General features: G+C 40.1%; 1 protein-coding gene across 3 annotated transcripts in view; it reads right to left on the bottom strand.

Moving 5' to 3' along the window:
- The window catches only part of PRTFDC1 (phosphoribosyl transferase domain containing 1), a 98,557-nt gene that overhangs the window by 65,906 nt on the left and 13,750 nt on the right, over positions 1-18,901 (bottom strand). For all 3 annotated transcript variants that reach the window (XM_003930670.4, XM_010341232.3, XM_074404914.1), the window contains exon 3: positions 15,231-15,414. In XM_003930670.4, the coding sequence (XP_003930719.1) occupies positions 15,231-15,414 (184 nt within the window). The remainder of the gene's footprint in view (positions 1-15,230; positions 15,415-18,901) is intronic.

Here is an 18,901-nt window from a genome sequence, read left to right as displayed (position 1 = left end):
ACCCAGTAATGGGATTGCTGGATCAAATGGTATTTCTATTTAATTGTGCAGTTTTAAATTGTAATAATGTTCTCTATTGGGTATTAGTGATACACTTGTTCCTGTTAATTCCTAACACTGTAAACTATTTCAGGCCCAAACTGATAATCCTTTGTCCCAGAGAATTGGTTAAGTCAATTTCCACCATGGTCATGACAACAGAGAGGTTAGAATCAAGTCGATCTTAATATCTCTTATCTGAGTATTTAGAAATTGTCATCTCTGCCAGAAATGATCCTTTCAAGTTAATCTCAATGATTTTCAATGCCCCCATTAGAATGTATTCTCATTCAGATTATATAGTCAGAAACTAATAAAGATAAGGCCACTTTGGCAATGATTTTAAAGCAAATTTTAGAATCCATTTACCGCCAACGGGGACTAGAACTTATGTAAGTAAAGGTCAAGAAACACACAAAGCAGTTGTGGATTCAAGGTGTACAAACAAATCTCTGAGTCTTACGTGAAGAAACAGGATTTCTATGGTTATTTTTAAATGGGGTTAGGAGATTTTTAAATTTAGGGACTGACGAAATTTTATTTTCCCTCTGGGGAAACCGCTTGACTTCTGGGAAATATCCATTTCGTCTAAATTTTTGTACATTGATAAACTGAATGACCATGAACTCTAATACAAAAACCGAAATCCAAAACTAGTACTGCCCTATGGATTTCTTGGCCAAAGTGCTTTCATGCCATTGAGTTCCACAATCCAATCAGTTAGAAAAAAAAAAAATCATAGAACCAAGACTCAAAAGCATATATTTAAATAAGAAAATGAAGTTAATCATAGCCACAAGTAAACATTGTTTTAGGACACAGAACCCATTTGCTAAATTTCTAAATATTTTATTCAAGATTGAGGAATGTGATTATTTCTACTAGAAGTATTCCAGTTTGGTCTGAGTTACTGTGAAAATAAAAAGTCATAGTGTGCTCTCAAAAAATTATGTCTTAGGCATTTTCTCTCTGCTTTCGATTTTGTGAACCAGGCAGAATAATGCCAACACCCACGTGCACTCAGAGATCTAAAGTAAAAATATGTAATGGCGAGAAGAAAAACACAGAGCAAAGGTGAGCCTAAGGCCGTTTTGTGCCTCACAAAGATGTACTTCTTGGCATCTGGCAACACTCTCAGGCAGCAAGGTGAACTTTTTTGCCCTGAGCATCCGATGGGTGTGATATTATCTTAACCTTATACATGCTATGATCTGGCTTGAAGAGCAGGGTTTAAGAGAAGTCAGTGAGATTTATTTTGGAATATATCAAGAAAATATGGCCTTGAGACCTCTGTTCTACTGCTTCCAAGGTCTAGGCCATAACAAACGCCTTTTAAAGAGCTTTATTAAAACTACAGCTCTAGCCAACCCCTTCTCCAACCAGGTTCATGTCAACAAATGCTTCATCTTTCTCACATTAAAACAAGTAACCTCCATCTCAGGCCTACCTAAGATGCAAGAATAATCACAGTTGTTACTTGCTGATCACCTGTTTGGATGATGCAGTACTAGGGGCCTTCCATATGCCATCCAATGATTGCTCATAAAAAAAATCTTTTCATAGGGGTCAAGGGTTGAACAACTACCTACTGGGTACTATGCTCACTACCTGGGTGATGGGTACAATAGAACCGTAAACCTCAGCATCATGCAATATGCCCATGTGACACACCTACACATGTACCCACTGCATTTAATAATGAAAATTGAAAAAAAAAATCTCATGAGATACACGTGGCTGGCCTTATTTTATAGATCAGAACACTGAGGTTCAGAAAGGTTCAGTAACTTGGTATCAAAAATTAGTATGTGATATTGGAATTTGCACCAGATGCGTCTTTATTCTAAAGTTTGTGCTTATGGTTTCCATATTCTCTTGATTATAGTTGCCTTTTCAAAGACTCCTGACATTTGGACAGGGAAATGGGTCCATTTAGCTTCCAAATAAATAACAGCTTCAAAGGGCATACCTGCTCGACTTGAATGGTAAAACCAGAGCTTCTTATTCTCCTTTTCATGACTGTTTCTCACATTTGGCTTCCATATCCCTCTAGGCAATGTTAGAATTGTGCCCACTCCCAGGGAAGCAGTCATTTTCACTGTTTCACTCCACTTCCCATGACCGGTTGTCCAGATCGGCTGCTACTGCTGACACGTCATCACTGGCTGAAACTGATTGGTTCTTTGTTCTTCCCTCTTTTTGTTCTTAAAGACACTTGAGCCCTTATCAAGGCCACCAACAGGATCCATCTTGCTAACTATGGTGGTCAATATTTAGTCTTCTTACTTGTTCTGCTAACTGCATTCCATGGTTGATCAGCCCTTACTTGGCTTGGCTTCCAGTACATGATTCCCTGGTTGCTCCTCCTCAGACTCCTTTACTACTTCCTTCTTATCCTCCCAGTTTCCAAATAGTGAGAAGCTCCAGCATTAGTCCTTAGAGTGCTTCTCTATCCACCTTCGCTCCCTGGGTGAGCCATTCTTGAGCACAGCTTTAAATCCCTTCCATGCACTAACTACCTTTAAACTAGTGTCTCCATCTTCCACCTCTCTTCCCTGAACGCCACACTGCTATATCCAACTGCCTGCTTGTCTTGGATGTTTAGGAGGAAAAATGGTCCAAAACCATCCCCCTGGTTTGCTTTCCAAAGCTCCTCTTTTCACAGTCTTCCTCATTTTAGTAAATGGCAACTTAGTTTATACTCTTGCTCAGGCCAGAAACCTTAGAGCCATGTCAGTGTCCACCAAAATTCATCAGCACGTATGGATGGCTTTGTCGTGACCTGTAAGATATATACAGAATCCAAATACTTCTCACCAGCTCCTCTGTGACCCTCCAGGTTCAAGCTATTATTATTTCTGACTGCAATTACTGCTATATCTTTTCAGCCATCTCCCTGCTCGACCTTTACCCGTTTCATTCTATTCTCAGCACCACACACAGACTTACTCTTTAAAATATAAGTCAGATCATGACACTGTTCAACATCCATTGAAATCTTCCCACTTACTCGGAGCAAAAGGCTAACTCCATACAATGGCCTGACAGAATCTACAAGATTTCACCTCTCATTGCTTCTCTAAGTCACCTCTGACTAATTCTTCTCACTCTTCTCTGGCCTTTGCTTTTCTTCAAATGTGTCAAGCACATTCCCGCCTACGGGCCATTGCACTTGGCTGCTTCCTCTTCCTGGAACTGACTTCCCCTCTCTATATGGGGAGCCTTTGTTTCTTTCAAGTCTCTGCTTCAGTGGCGCTACTTACACCTTCTCCGGCCATTCCCCAAAACCCCTGCAGCCCATTCTGTCTCTTTTTCTCCATAGTATTTTCTACTTTTTGGTATGTTTCATATTTTCTTGTTTTATTTTCAGTTTCCTGTCTGTTTTACCTAGACTGTAAGTCTCTGACATAAGAGTGTAACTAGTTGGCGAGTGAATGGGCTGTGCAATTTAGAGCTTGTTGGAACCCTCCGTAGAATCATCTCTTTCCTGACAAAGCTGTCTTTTCCCCCTAAACTTTAGATTTTCCCTTAGAGTCCAAATATCATATATGCCATTACCATATATCTTCTCATTGCCCTGTATGTAGCTCCTCAGCTCATTGGTGTCCTTAAGGATCCAGGCGCTGTCCCTTTCCTCTTTGCCATCCTTAGTAGTTAGCTGCATTCATATGATTGTCTTCTCCTTTCTCAAGGAGATTGCCATAGTTCCAGGAGTCACTTAAAGACAAAATAACGTTTTGCTAAAGAGAGCAAGATTTCCTCCTATAATCTCTTCTTTATCATTGAAATAAACCATTCCTTCTGGGAGGACTCAGCAGGCTTCCCTTTACTGTGTCAAATGCCCCATTTTTTAAGTGCAAGGGAGGCTGGGAAAGCAAGCTGCTGGTGTGAGCAGCCTCTGCAGTGGGATGCAGAAAGTGTGGTGCGGGTAGGGATGGTTGTGGGATAGGAAGAGCAAGTGCGTCTGCTGCAGTATACATATTTTTAACTTCCGAGCAATTTTCCTTCTCCTGTTACTTGTCTTCTCTTCTTCTGTTACAGACTCTTCTTCTTGCTTTAGAGATACCAAAATTTTACTCGGTCTCCATGGGAATGTTAAACATAATATTTTGATGTTTTCTTCTGTTTTCTGGTTTTGCTTTATTTTCTTGGGGTTCCTTTTTTTAGTTTTTTAAATTTTGTTCTGTTTCATGTGGTATTTCATGCTAGACACTGTTCTCCTTGTTTCTAAGTGAGACATTAAAAAAGCTGATAGGAAACAGTTATGTGTCCATCAGGGAGCAGAGATTGATGACAGATGGATTTACCAGTGGGCTCGCATGGAGACAGATGTTCTTTATAGTTGGGGAGTCCCAAATGCAATAGGTGGAGATCTTTTCTTCAGAATCATTCAGTTTCTTCAAAGAACATTCACTGTCAAACCTCAGTGCCTCATCGATGGGGGCTGGGAGTGGTCACATGCCTGGCTGTTAAGGAAAGGAACTGATTGTCTCAGAATCTCATATAGAAAGTTTGGCTGGATATCCCCAAGTCTCTGTTTTACCTGGTGTCTATGTTTTTGGTACTTCTTTGGTTCATTTTTTTTTTTTTTCTGAAAAATTAGTCTTTAGTTTCCTGCAATAGTGGTAGAAGGGGATGAGGCTGGGGAGGAGGGGAGGAGAGCTGTCACCTGACTTCCAGCAATGGAAGACGGGTGGAAGACCAGGGAGTCCTGATGATCTGTACAATGATATCATCTCATTGCCTGCTGTCCCCGATATCACTGGAGCACTGAGTCTCTCAAGGCCCAATTTAACTGGGTTCTTCTTTGGTGTCATTCTCTGCAGGCACTTGGGTCCAACTTAATGCCTTTAGGTTCATTATCTCTGGACCTGTTGTCTTCTCTCTTGTTTAGTTTGTCATTTGAGGTCACTTTTAATTATATCATATCATAGTATATATCCATGTCATTTTAGTGGAGAATGCAAATCAAATATGTGTGGTCAATATATTTTTTGTTTTTTGGAAATGGGGTTTTACTTTGTTGCCTAGGCTACAGTGCAGTAGGGATTCTAGCTCACTGTAGTCTTGAACTCCTAGGCTCACGGGATCCTCCTGTCTCATCCTCTCAAGAGCTGTGACTACAGATGCACACCACCATGCCTGGCTAATTTTTAGATATTTGTGGAAACAGGGTCTTGCTATGTTGCCCAGGCTGGTCTTGAACTCCTGTGCTCAAGCAATCCTCCCCAGTCAGCCTCCCAAAGTTCTAGTATTACAGGTGTGAGCCACTATGCTGGTCCAAACTGTCCTTTTTAAACAGACATTCCCAAGACATTAAAGATTATATAAGTTCAAATCTGTCAGGGACTTTACAGATCCTGAAATCCAACCTCATCATTTTACAAATGAATAAAGGAAAACCCAGAAAAATGAGTTCCTTGCCAAAGTGAATGGTGGTAATGGGGCCCTCCTTCCGGGAGACAGTGTGGAAAGACTGTGGGCTCCATGCTCTTGAACCAGTCTGTCTAGTTTCGCATCTTAGCCCCAGTCTCAGCCAGCACTGTCTTAAACTGTCTGTGGATCACTTTCCTTACATGTAAAATGGGGATAGTAAGTTGCCTAACTCATCAGGTTGTGGTGGGCACTAATGAAGTAATATTTATAAAGCACTTAAAATAGTACTTTCAACAGTGATCAACATATTATTAGTTTAAATAAATTCAACTTTTAAAAATCCTATACCTTGTACTATTAGACTAGAAAGATATCTTAGGATATTTTAGAAATAAGTCATTCTCTTAAAAATATCCTACAAGGCCATAGTAATCAAAACAACATGGTACAGGTTCAAAAACAGACACATAGACCAATGGAACAGAATAGAGATCTCAGAAATAAGACCACACATCTATAACAATCTGATCTTCGACAAACCTGGCAAAAACAAGCAATGGGGAAAGGGTTCCCTGTTTAATAAATGGTGCTGGGAGAACTGGCTAGCCATGTGCAGAAAATTGAAACTGCACCCCACAAAAACTAACTCAAGATGGACTAAAGACTTAAATGTAAAACTCGAAACTATAAAAACCCTAGAAGAAAATAACAGTAAGGACATTAGGCAGAGGCAAAGATTTCATGACAAAAACATCAAAATCAATTGCAACAAAAGCACAAATCGACAAATGGGATCTAATTACATTAAAGAGCTTTTGCACAGCAAAAGAAACTATCATCAGACTGAACAGACAACCTAAAGATGAGAGAAAATTTTTGCAATCTATCCATCTGACAAAAGTCTAATATCCAGAATCTACAAGGAACTTAAACAAATTTACATTAAAGAAAACCCCATTAAAAAGTGGGTAAAGGATATGAATAGACACTTCTCAAAAGAAGACATTTATGTGGCCAAGAAACATGAAAAAAAGCTCAACATCACCAATGATTAGAGAAATGCAAATCATAACCACAATGAGATACCATCTTACGCCAGTCAGAATGGTGATTTTTAAAAAGTTAAGAAACAACAGATGCTGGTGAGGCTGTGGAGAAACAGGAATGCTTTTATACGGTTGGTGGGAATGTAAATTAGTTCAACCATTGTGGAAGACAATGGCGATTCCTCAGAGACTTAGAATCAGAAATACCATTTGACCCAGTAATCTCATTTCTGGGTATGTATTCAAGGAATATAATATATCATTCTATTACAAACATACATACACACTTACGTTCATTGCAGCACTATTCATAACAGCAAAGACATGGAATCCACCCATATGCCCGTCAATGATAGACTGGATAAATAAAATGTGGTATATGTACACCATGGAATACTAGGCAGCCATAAAAAGGAAGGAGATCATGTCCTTTGCAAGAACACAGGAGCAGCTCGAAGCCGTTATCCTCAGCAAACTAATGAAGGAACAGAAAACTGAACAGCACATGTTCTCACTTATAAGTGGGAGCCAAACAATGAGAACACATGGACACAGGGAGTGGAACAATATACACTGGGTCCTGTTGGGAATGGAGGGTGTGTGGAGGGACAACATCAGGATAAATAGCTAACACATGTGGGGCTTAAAAACTCAGTGATGGGTTGATAGGTGCAGCAAACCATGGCACGCATTTACTGTGCAACAAACCTGCATGTCCTGCACATGTATCTTGGAACTTAAAATTTAATTTTTTTTTTAAAAAAAGGAATTAAGTCATTCTAGTGATGTGTTCTGCATAGAATAGTCTAAAAAATACCGCTGATAGAAAAATAACTATCCCTGAAAAAGTCTACAATAATCTATCCATTTGATATACATTTAAATTTATCCATTAAAAGAAACAAACATGGAATTCTATAATGGTTTTTAAAATAAAATATTTCACTAATCTTGTAAAATTACTAACAATTGTAACTCTTACAGGAACACTACCTCAAAGCATCTAAAATGGTATTTTATTTTGCAGATCTATATTGACCTATACTGAAAGTAAGTAGCTTTTGCTTTAAGTATAGGAATAAAACTAGGCTATGTCACTTTTCACAGTTAAGTATTTCTCTGACTATGACACAGCAGTTACAATTAAAGGAAATTAATTGAGAATGGGGCCAAGATGCAAAACTAGACAGGCTGATTTAAAGGAAAAAAACAACAATGCTCACCATTATCACTTCCTGAGTGATGAGCTCAGATATCGGTGGAGTAAGGAGTGTGTTTAAACATCTATTTTTGTCCTAAGAAGTTATCTTAATATGAAGATGAGGGAGAATAGTATACATTTTCATTTCTTAGATCTCTTACAAACAGGCCAATGTGAATTTTGAAAGCGAGAGTTGGGGCAGCCTTCCAGCTCTCTTTCCTAATTAGAAGAGGAACCACACCCCAAAACAACACACAGAGGTCTACAGGGCACCAAAGCCCATCCCGGTCCTTCAGCAGGGACACCTGAGAGCCATAGAGCGGAAGGAGTCGTTCCCGGCTTTGATGATCACATGCTCACCAACACTTCCCACTGCTGTATGAGATTAGCATTTTTAGCAAAAGTACTGCTGACTCATCACCAACTGCTGGTCTTTTCCCTTCCACTTCTGCCTAGTCATTCCTCTCTGTGGCGTGGGTTGTGGGGGCCCTTGACGAACTGTTGTGCCCTTTTCCTCACAGAGAGTCATCCTGTTTTTAATGACATTTTTCTCTAATGTGTCAATGTCTGTTTGAGTTCATTTCTGTTCTCTAGGAAAAAAAAAAAAAGCTAGGCAAACAAAAAATTTCAAAACTATCCTCCAAATGAACCCCAAATTAATAAGTGGAAAATTAAATAATTCTTGTCCTTGAAAGTTACAGATTGTAAGCATGTTGAAATTACCTAAGTGGTTAACATTAATATTGTGTTTAGTAATGGCAAACTCATGCAAGAAAGGAATATACACTATGGGCTAAAATGACAATAAAACCATTAAACTCAAACTTTATTATAGTAGAATGAGCATTGTAAACAATTGTTAAAGGCATTATTTTTCCATAAATATTTTCCCCAAACCATTTTATAATATATCAACTGTGTTTCTTTTCCCTCTCCAAATCCAAATTATTTCCTGGTAACTTTCCTAGCCTTTAAAGGGCATGCTTTTTATAAAATACATATGGAATATGTAATTTCAAAAAGATATTCATGGTCTTGATGCTAAATTTTATATTCTGCATCAGTTATGAAATGTTGATAAAAATAATATAACATAATAAGGATAATTATTAATATTTTGCTGCCTGCAATTATTTTCCTGCAGAAAACAAGAAATTATCTGGGCAAATTAGTAAAATACATCATTAGATCCTTTTTGGGAAATATCAGGTACATATAAGTTAAGGTGATTGACAGCATTGATATGGTTTGGCTCTTTGTCCTCACCCAAATCTCACCTTGAATTCTAATAATGACCATGTCATAGGAGGGACCCTGGGGGAGGTAACTGAATCACCTCCCACCGGGTAGGTTTTTCCTGTGCTGTTCTCGTGATAGTGAATAAGTCTCACGAGATCTGATGGTTTGATAAAGGGGAGTTCTCTTACACATGCCCTCTTGCCTGCCGCCATATAGGACAAGATTTTGCCCCTCATTTGCCTTTTGCCATGATTGTGAGGCCTCCCCAGTTATGTGGAACTATTAGTCCATTAAACCTCTTTCTTTTATAAATTACCTAGTTTTGGTTATGTATTTATTATAGCATGAAAACAGGCAATACAAGCATACTTTTTGTTTATATGCATAGCATGCTTAAGTTTCAGGGGATCACAAGCTCTCAAATGATAAATGGAGGAAATGCAGAGAACATGAAATACAACTGAAATCTTCAGGCATCTGTTGTGATTAATACTAACACAGACACTTTCTTGTGGGTCTGACCCTTCCTAGTTTCCAGCTTCTTCCCTCCTAATTATTAAGTCAGTTGCTCCCTATCCTATCCTATCCTCACCTCACCTACTGGCTCAACTTCATGAAACCTCTAGGAACAAACTGGACCTTCGTTGGGGTTGGAATTCTCTGGAACTGCTAGGCAGCCAACTGGAGCCTGACGTCCAGCAACTCAGTGTTATGCTTCTCATGATGGTTTTGGTCTTTCTGCTCTGTCCTGCAGAACTGAGGGGCTTTCTTCTCCTGCCAGTCCACCTCCTAGGGTCTAGAGTCCTTTCCTCTTCCACAGATCCAGCAGACAGACGTGGTGTTAAAGGGCCTGGTTTGGAAGTCACACAGACTTCCACTTCCTAGCTGTGTGTCCTTGGGAACCCAGCTAACCCCGCCGGCCTCCATGTCCTCACCTATGAAACTTCATAAGGATCTTGCAACAGTTTAATGAGCTAATACATATAAACCACTTAGAACAGTAGTTGGCCATAAGTAGTCAGTGAATATTACGTTTTATTAGGAGTGGTACCTATGTATACAAGTGAGCTGATGCTGGCTACCTAGTGCTTGGAATTCTAAAGGCTATAATCTTTCACCCTTCTTTTTTTTTTTTTTTGAGACAGAATCTCCTGTCACCCAGGCTGGAGTGCAGTGGCACAATCTCAATTCACTGCAACCTTCCCAGCCTCCTGAGTAGCTGGGATTACAGGCACCTGCCACCATGCCCAGCTAATTTTTGTATTTTTAGCAGAGATGGCATTTCACCATGTTGGCCAGGCTGGTCTCAAACTCCTGAGATGAAGTGATCTGCTCATCTCAGCCTCTCAAAGTACTGGGATTATAGGAGTGAGCCACGCGCCCGGCAATTTCATCCATCTCTCAACTACTTACGACCTCTGCTGCACTGGACTTCAACTCTCATCTGTAGCAGAGTTAGTCCATTTCCCAAGACATCTGCTCCAGGGCCGGGTCCTGTTCCTGGTCCTGGATTCAACCCCAGCCCATTGTAGTCAGCTGAATTCAGCACAGCTCTGTCCACAGGGCGATCTCTCAACACTTGAGTACTGCTATAATTTAACAATTACTTCTGCATCATTCTCTTATTTTCCTTTTCAGTGTTTGCTTTTCACAAGAAAAAATAAACTCTAACTAGAATCTCTATAGAGAACTAAATTTGAATATAAAGAATGTATATTAAGAAAATGCATGGATATTTATAAAATAAAATGATTGTAAGGAATGATAACGCAAACTCTTCAGATAACCTTATTACATACACGGGCTTTGGTTTCACTTTGCAAAAAATGTTTCACTTCATAGCATTAACTATGTCAGAGTAAACTTGCCTAGGGCAATGCTAGACTATCTCTTTTTTAGGCCATACTAGATACTTGATTAATGCCAAGTTTCTTTATCCATATCCTGCTGAAAGCCCATAGTAAATACATCTTAAGAACAAAAAGTCAAAAAGAAAACAGGTCCATCAATACACTTTGTTTCGGTACACATAGAAACAAGACAGATGTTTCAGCGTCTCTATCCAGAGGTCACATAGATATTATGTTCTGGTTTTCATAAATACTTTTGATTAATTTTTAATGATTTATGTGAACTGATTCAAACTACCCATGCCTATTCCTGACTTACTCTTTAGTTAATAACTCTCCCTTTGAAGTCTGCCAAAATGTTTTGAGGATGTTAAAAATTAGATAGTAACATGGAAAAAATCTATAGCTTCAAAGGAAATACTCAACTGTTTGCAAAAGAGTTTTGAAGTGGTGTGACAGGACCCAACATTTTTAAATGACGAGAATAAAGACAGTGTTTTCTGTTGTATTTCAGCTGTTTGAACACTTGCAAATGAGATTGCTGAAAAAGAGGAGTTACCAAGTTTCACTAACTCCAAGCTACACATTTTTTTTGTTACATTATAATATCTCCCAAATCAGGATACATCTTACATACAATCCATGTCAAGTCACAGCTTAATTTAGAGCATTTTTTCTTTCTTAGTGGTATATAAAGTAGCAATCTATGATGTCTTTAGATTTAATGAAATATGGCAAGTTTCAGAATTTTTTGTCGTTATTCATTTATTCTACTTTCCTATTCCATTATTTTTCTCTTTGTTTTTATTAAAAATGTGTGTGTGTGTGTGTGTGTGCGTGTGCTTACCTATAATCCTGCTTTCCACCCATCTGGCAGCCCCCAAAACCAAGGAACTCTTCTATCTTCAAAGAATTGGATTCTTTTTTCCTCACCCTAAGGCCAAGGTAAAACTTTGCTAAAGACAGATTTCCTGTTTCAAAAAGAAAAGGAGGCTTTCTTTTTCCTTTTTTCTCTTAAGACAGAGTCTCATTCTGTCACCCAGGCTGGAGTGCAGTGGCACGATCTCAGCTCACTGCAACCCCCACTTCTCGGGTTCAAGTGAGTCTCCTCCTGCCTGAGTCTCCTGAGTAGCTGAGATTACAGGTGCCCACCAACATACTTAGCTGATTTTTGTATTTTTCGTAGAGATGAAGTTTCACCATGTTGCCCAGGCTGGCCTCAAACTCTTGACCTCAGGTAATCTACCCTCCTCAGCCTCCCAAAGTGGTGGGATTACAGGCATGAGCCACCATGCCCAGCCAAGAAAAGGAGGCTTTCAATTCCAGGCACACTTGTTACTTGGAAACAGTTCCGCAAAAGTTCACCCTGGAGTACAGTGAAGACTACTCACTAAAACTAAAGACACTGGACCTGGCTTATCTATTCTGCTTCCATTCCTCACTAGCACAGATTATCAATGGCTGACTGATTTAAACCCTCCGTTCTGAGCTGTGGGAATGAGAGAGAAAAAAATATATTCAGCATTTCTCTTCCCTCAAGGGAGTAGGTTTGTGGCTAACCCTTAGCTCTAATGAGCTTCTTTAATACGAATGCCAGCTTCTCCAGGGGCTCACGTACCCCTGTGTGGCAAACCTCTCCACCCTACTGTGGTTACACTGTGAGTTGTATTTTAGCTCCAAAAATCTCTTGGTGTTACCAACATGAAACTCCAAACTTGATTAATTCAATAGTAGACACAAAATACGAACCAGGTAGCCTTATTATATTTGTATTACAGATAACGAAACAGAGATCTGAGATGTTTGGTAACATGCCCAAGGTCAAGCAGTGGGTGTAAGTGGTGGATCTAGTATTTAAATCTAAGTTCAATGCCAAAGCCCAGTAGAGATGTGTTAAGGTATATTAGGCTAAAAGGAAGGACATTTGACCAAATGAATAAGCATTATTTTTTCCTGAGCTTTATTTTGACATTTACCTAACCCAGTTAAGCCAGCTTTTATAATTGCTGGAAGAATGTCAGTATCCATAAATAGGCAATTTCCCTAAAATGTAGAAACCAAGTTGTGTCCTGATCACCTTGGACACATGGTCTCCGGATCTCCTGAGAGCTGTGCCTCAGGCTACTGGTCACTCACATTTGGCTCAGAATACATCTGTTCAAATATTTTACAGAATTTGACTCTTTTCATCGACAATACACACAATATGGATGAATGCATTGTGTTATGATTTATGGATTTACTAAGGCTATATATGATTACGTTTGTAGAACATTCTGGAAAGGGTAAAACTTTAGGAACAGAAAACCTATCGGTAGTTTTCAGGACTTACAGGTTCAGGAGATGACTATGAAAAACACAAGGGCATTCTTTGTATTGTTAAGGAAACTTTTCTATATCTTGATTGCGGTGAGTTACGTGATTGTATGCATTTGTTGAAATTCACTGAACCGTAAACTAAAAAGGATGGCTGTTACTGCATGTAAACTATGGCTCAATAAACCCGACTTTAATTTTTAAAAGATTTTAAAAGGTTTTCTAAAATGCTGTTAACCAGGAACAAATACAGTAAGGGTCAGGGCCAACTGAATGAGAAAAATCTGGTAAGAAGGAAGCACAGGGATTTAACCCAGAAAGAAGAGAATCTAAAGAGAGAAAAAATTCTCAGGAGAAGATAAAACCAAGAAATTAGAGTCGAGGTATCTTAAAAAACCAGCTTCACTCTGGTCTGAGAGGTCATCAGGAAAACGCGATGTTCTTAAGAAATCAGAATTAATTTCCAGCTACCCTAGAACTGAGGCAACTGAGTTGCATGAGGAATAGGGAAGACAGATTGGTGGCCCTGAAGACCACACTCCCCTGGTGTACACGCCCTGCATAATCCTCTTCACTTGAGTGTGGGTAAGACTTGTAAACATGGTGGGAATTCACGCCAAAGACTAGGTGACTAGTCAGGTGGCTTTGAGTTCATCAAAGTCCGGTTACCTGGGTGAACACAACCTAATCAGGTGAGCTTTAAAAGAAGGGCTAAGATTCTTCCAACAGACTTGAAGAAGCAAACAGCTAATGGTGTTGTGAATGACCTGTGGGGTAATTGAAGCAAACACCCAAGGACAACCCCTAGGAGTGGAGAGTCTACCAACTCCAACCTACGGTCAACAAGGAAATGGGAACTGAGCTGGCCAACAACAGCCAGTGATCTTGAGAAAAGAACCGCAAACCTCAGATGATATCAAAATCCCAACTAACACATTGATTTCCTCCCTGTAAGGCTCTGAGCTGAAAACTAAGCTTCTCCATGCCCAGACTTCTAACCTACAGAAACTTTAGGATAATGTGTGTGTTGGTTTGAGCCACTATGTTTGTGGTGAGTTGGCCACACAGCAATAGAAGGCCAATTCGAAGAGTGATTCATGAATTAAAATGTGTGAAGTTAGTTTAGTCAATGAGAATATTTTAATGGTTTGAATCCAAGAGGTCCTCACCCAACAGCAACTTATTTTTAATGTTTTACTATGGATTAAATAAAAAAGCATCAAAGAGATAGGAGGAGGGAGACGAAGGAAACAAGAGGTTTTTTTTTGTGTGTGTGTGTGAAGGGTCTCACTGTCATCCAGGCTGGAGTGCAATGGTGCCATCCTAGCTCACCGCAGCCTCCGTCTCCTGGGCTCAAGCGATCCTCCAACTTCAACCTCCTGAGTACCTGGACTATAGGCATACACTATCACACTCAGCTAATTTACATTTTTTTCTTTTTGTATAGATAGGGTCTCACTATGTTGCCTAGGCTGGTCTCGAACTCCCAGCCCTAGGGAATCCTTCTGCCTTGGCTCCCAAAGTGTTAGGATTATAGGCATGAGCCATTGCATCTGGTTCAGAAACATCTCTGGAGAATAATCCCATTAATTCTGCCCAGTGGTGGCCACAGTGAGCCAGAATTAATGGGGTAAACTGGTGGAGCGGCCTTCTGCTGGAGCTCCCTGGCTTATGTTTCCTCACACGTGGCAATATGGTGTCCCCATAGCTTTCCCTTCTTCACTTCCAGGCCATAGTTGCAGCCACCCAAGTACTAAGACTCCTCTGTGGCTTGGACACTACCTCACAGGTCCCCAGGACCAATAGTGGTATCCAGAGTAGAAACAACAAATCAGTGTTCATCCTCTCACCACACTCAGTTGTGGGGCTGGGCACCAGGATATAACCAACTCGCTTTATCGCCGTAAAAGAAAGCACAGTCTTCTTTTACTGCAGAGTCTTCCCATATATGTGAAAATAGAAAGTCCCCACCCCACACCCTAAATAATATCATTTGAATTCTTATGGTAGGTTGCACTATTCTTGCAAATTAAAAAAAGGACCCTTCTTTTTTATCTCAATTTTTAAAAATTGCACTCGATATTCATAACATTATTGATTCTTTTAGTCATAAGCATTGTTATTAAATCAAAATATCATAAAATGGAACTTTTAATAACTTACCTTGTAACTTTTTAGTCTGATGAAGTCAACCTTCATAGAGACAAAATGATCTGAATTTCGGCTGATGTTCTTAAGGTGTTCCACGAGATCAGCACAGAATTTGTAGCCTCCTTTAAGCACACATAGGACCATGATGTCACTATATCCTATGTCTTTCATAATATCTTTAGCCAGCCGCTCAATTCTGAAGAAATCAAGGATAAAAGATACATTAAGGCACAACTACTTCTGAGTATTTGTGTGCTTTAATAAAAATGCATGGTGTATTATACATGTTCAATTACTCAGGGGAATATGGGGAAAAGCTTGGTAAACAGAAACCCACAGATAGAAAAGCTTTGTTAAGGTCGAACATAAGGTGTTCAAATACTCCTTTAAAAAAAAAAAAAAAAAGACAGAGTCTGGATCGGTCGCCCAGGCTGGAGTGCAGTGGCACAATCTCGGCTCTCTGCAACCTCCACCTTCTGGGTTCAAGTGATTCTCCTGTTTCAGCCTCCCAAGTGTAGTTGGGATTACAGGTACCTGTACCATGCCCCACTACGTTTTCTATTTTTAGTAGAGATGGGTTTCTCTATGTTGGCCAGGCTGGTCTCGAACTCCTGACCTCAGGTGATCCACCTACCTTGGCCTCTCAAAATGCTGGGATTACAGGCATGAGCTACCATGCCTGGTCTAAAACATTTCTGAAAGACATCAAGGACCACATCATCAATGGTATGTGGTCCTGAATGCCACAAAAATTATTAAGGTGTAAAATAGAATGTCAAAAGTCCTGATTGTTATTATTTTATCACTATAGAGCTCGGTTATTAACGCTTAATGATGTTATAATGGTATCTGGTGATATTACACTCACTCTAGAGCAGAGAAAAAGGAAATGGAGACTGATTTACCCACTTTACAACATTATAAGACACAGAAGGAAAAGTCAAGCCCATAGTAATATCAAAAGAATAACATGCATTTTATATTTGACAAATAACATTATGTTATAGTTCACATTGCCCACGTGAAAGGTGCCCCAGAGTACAATCGTAGGAGGCAGTGTTTCCATGGAACCCAAAGTGAAAGACGCCCCCTGGAGTTGTGCAATGTGATCTCCCGGCAGCCTGGGACTTCCACCTGATACCTCATTCAGAACTGTCCTTGTATTTTTCCCCGTTGTTTCATGTCTCTAAGTCTGTTGTCCATACACCATATAACATTAAAATCTTTTTTTTTTTTTCCGAGATTTGAGTTTTGCCCTTGTTGCCCAGGCTGAAGAGCAATGGCATGATCTAGGCTCACTGCAACCTCCATCCTGCCAGAGTTCAAGTGATTCTCCTGCCTCAGCTTCCTGAATCGCTGGGATTACAAGTGCCCACCACCACACCCACCCAGCTAATTTTTTGTGTTTTTAGTAGAGATTGGGTTTCACCATGTTGGTCAGGTTGGTCTTGAAATCCTCGCCTCGGCCTCCCAAAGTGCTGGGATTGCAGGTGTGAGCCACCATGCCCAGCCACAACATTAAAATCTTAAATGGAGGCAGGATCTAAGGCACATACTTAAAAAAAAAAATCCCCACTAGCACTTCAAATAGAATTAGATTTAAAATGGATTAACTAAATCATATATCTGTATATGTACATGTGCACACACAAAGACATACGTAAATATTACATATACTCTACGTATAATATACATGCATGATATGTTTTACTTACATGTGTATATACATACACATAGTCATAAAGAATGGTGGGCAACATTTCTCAAAAGATGATTATAAAAAATGTACATCAGAATATCTGGCATGTTCCTTAATAGGGAACATTTGGACCAAGAGTGGTGGCTCCTGCCTGTAATCCCAGAATTTTGGGAGGCCGAGGCAGGTGGAACACATGAGATCAGGAGTTTGAGACCAGCCTGGCCAAGATGGCAAAACCTGATATCTACTAAAAATACAAAAATTAGCCAGGCATGGTGGTGGGCGCCTGTAATCCCAGGTACTCAGAAGGCTAAGGTAGGAGAACTGTTTGAACCCAGGAGCTGGAGGTTGCAGTGAGCCAAGATTGTGCCACTGCACTCCAGCTTGCGTGACAGAGCAAGGCTCTGTTTAAAAAAAAAGAACATTTATTTCCAACATAAGGAAATAATGATGTCAACATATCCTCTCCTGAAAAGCAACTATAAATCTGGGCAAAACTGCCAAAAACAACCATCTCATCACACTGGAAATCAACCAAAGGCATACAACAAACTGAGAAGCATTTGATTATAAAAGCACCAAACACTGGGTGGAAACAGCACGAGTCTGGGGCATTCTTGTGTGTGGCTGCTCCCATCACCCCCTATCCCCAGCTCTGTTGTTCAAACAGGTAGTTCCACCAAGGTGGAGCACTGCCAGAGGGAGCTCACCTGATTGGGAACATTGTAAGTTAAAATGGTCACATTGGTGGCAGGGCTCCATTATCCTGAGGTGCAGTCCCCTTTGAGCAATGCACTGGCAGGCTAGCTGGGGATTTGATAGGAAGTTCCAGGGAGGTTAGACAGTCATAGAACAGGGGCACACAATAAGTTCTTCATGCATCTCAAGTTGACCAGAGACTGCACATATGCACAACAGAGTGAGTTCAAGCCACTCATACATCCCTGGACAACGGAGGCTATGTACATGTGCAGAGAAGACACAAACACAAGAAAGCTCAGGGGAAAGTCGAAGCCAGAAAGATTTGAAAATGGTTGGAAATTTGAATCTACTTTCAAGCCTCCACACACTCCCGTGAGCAGAGAGTGGAAGATTTATTGGCTTGAAGTGTTTGAGCACCGTGTCTAACCAAATGTAGACTGAACACTAAGCTAGTCAGACACTGGGTGATCCCTAGTAAGTGAGGCTTAAAAATAAAAAGAGAAAAATAAACCTCACAGGCATAAGAAGTCATACAGTGAGGTGGGTGAATCTCTTAAGGTCAGGAGTTCAAGACCAACCTGGCCAACATGGCGAAACCCTGTCTCTACTAAAAATACAAAAATTGGCCAGGCATGGTGGTGGATGCCTGTAATCCCAGCTACTTGGGAGGCTGAGGCAGGAGAATCACTTGAACCCGGGAGGTGGAGGTTGCAGTGAGCCAAGACTGGGCCATTGCACTCCAGCCTGGGCCACAAGAGCAAAACTCCATCTCATAAAAAAAAAAAGAAAAGAATTTCACAGAGTGGAAGACAGAAAAAGGAAACAAAGAACAACAGCCATGAATAGAAAATAGTTATGAATACAATAGATACTAAAGTGATTATATTAATAATCACTTTAAATACGATTTTAAATAGCATTAAAAGATAGACTGTCAGGGTGGATTTTAAAAAGATCTAACTGTATATTGCCTGTAAAAAACTCACTTTATGGCTCACACCTGTAATCCCAGCACTTGGCAGCCAGCTCAGTTGAGGTCAAGAGTTCGAGACCAGCCTGGCCAGCATGGTGAAACCCTGTCTCTACTAAAAATACAAAAAATTAGCCAGGTGTGGTGGTGCATGCTTGTAATCTCAGCTACTTGGGAGGCCGAGGCAAGAAGATCGCTTGAACCCAGGAGTTGGAGGTTGCAGTGAGCTGAGATTGTGCCACTGCACTCCAGCCTGGGTGACAAAGTGAGACTCTGTCTCAAAAACAAAACAAAACAAAAACTTTAAATATA

The sequence above is a fragment of the Saimiri boliviensis genome, chromosome 8, assembly GCF_048565385.1.
Source record: "Saimiri boliviensis isolate mSaiBol1 chromosome 8, mSaiBol1.pri, whole genome shotgun sequence".
NCBI lineage: Eukaryota > Metazoa > Chordata > Mammalia > Primates > Cebidae > Saimiri > Saimiri boliviensis.
The sequence above is the reverse complement of the archived record's forward strand: the minus strand, read 5'-3'. Positions and strand labels throughout refer to the sequence as shown.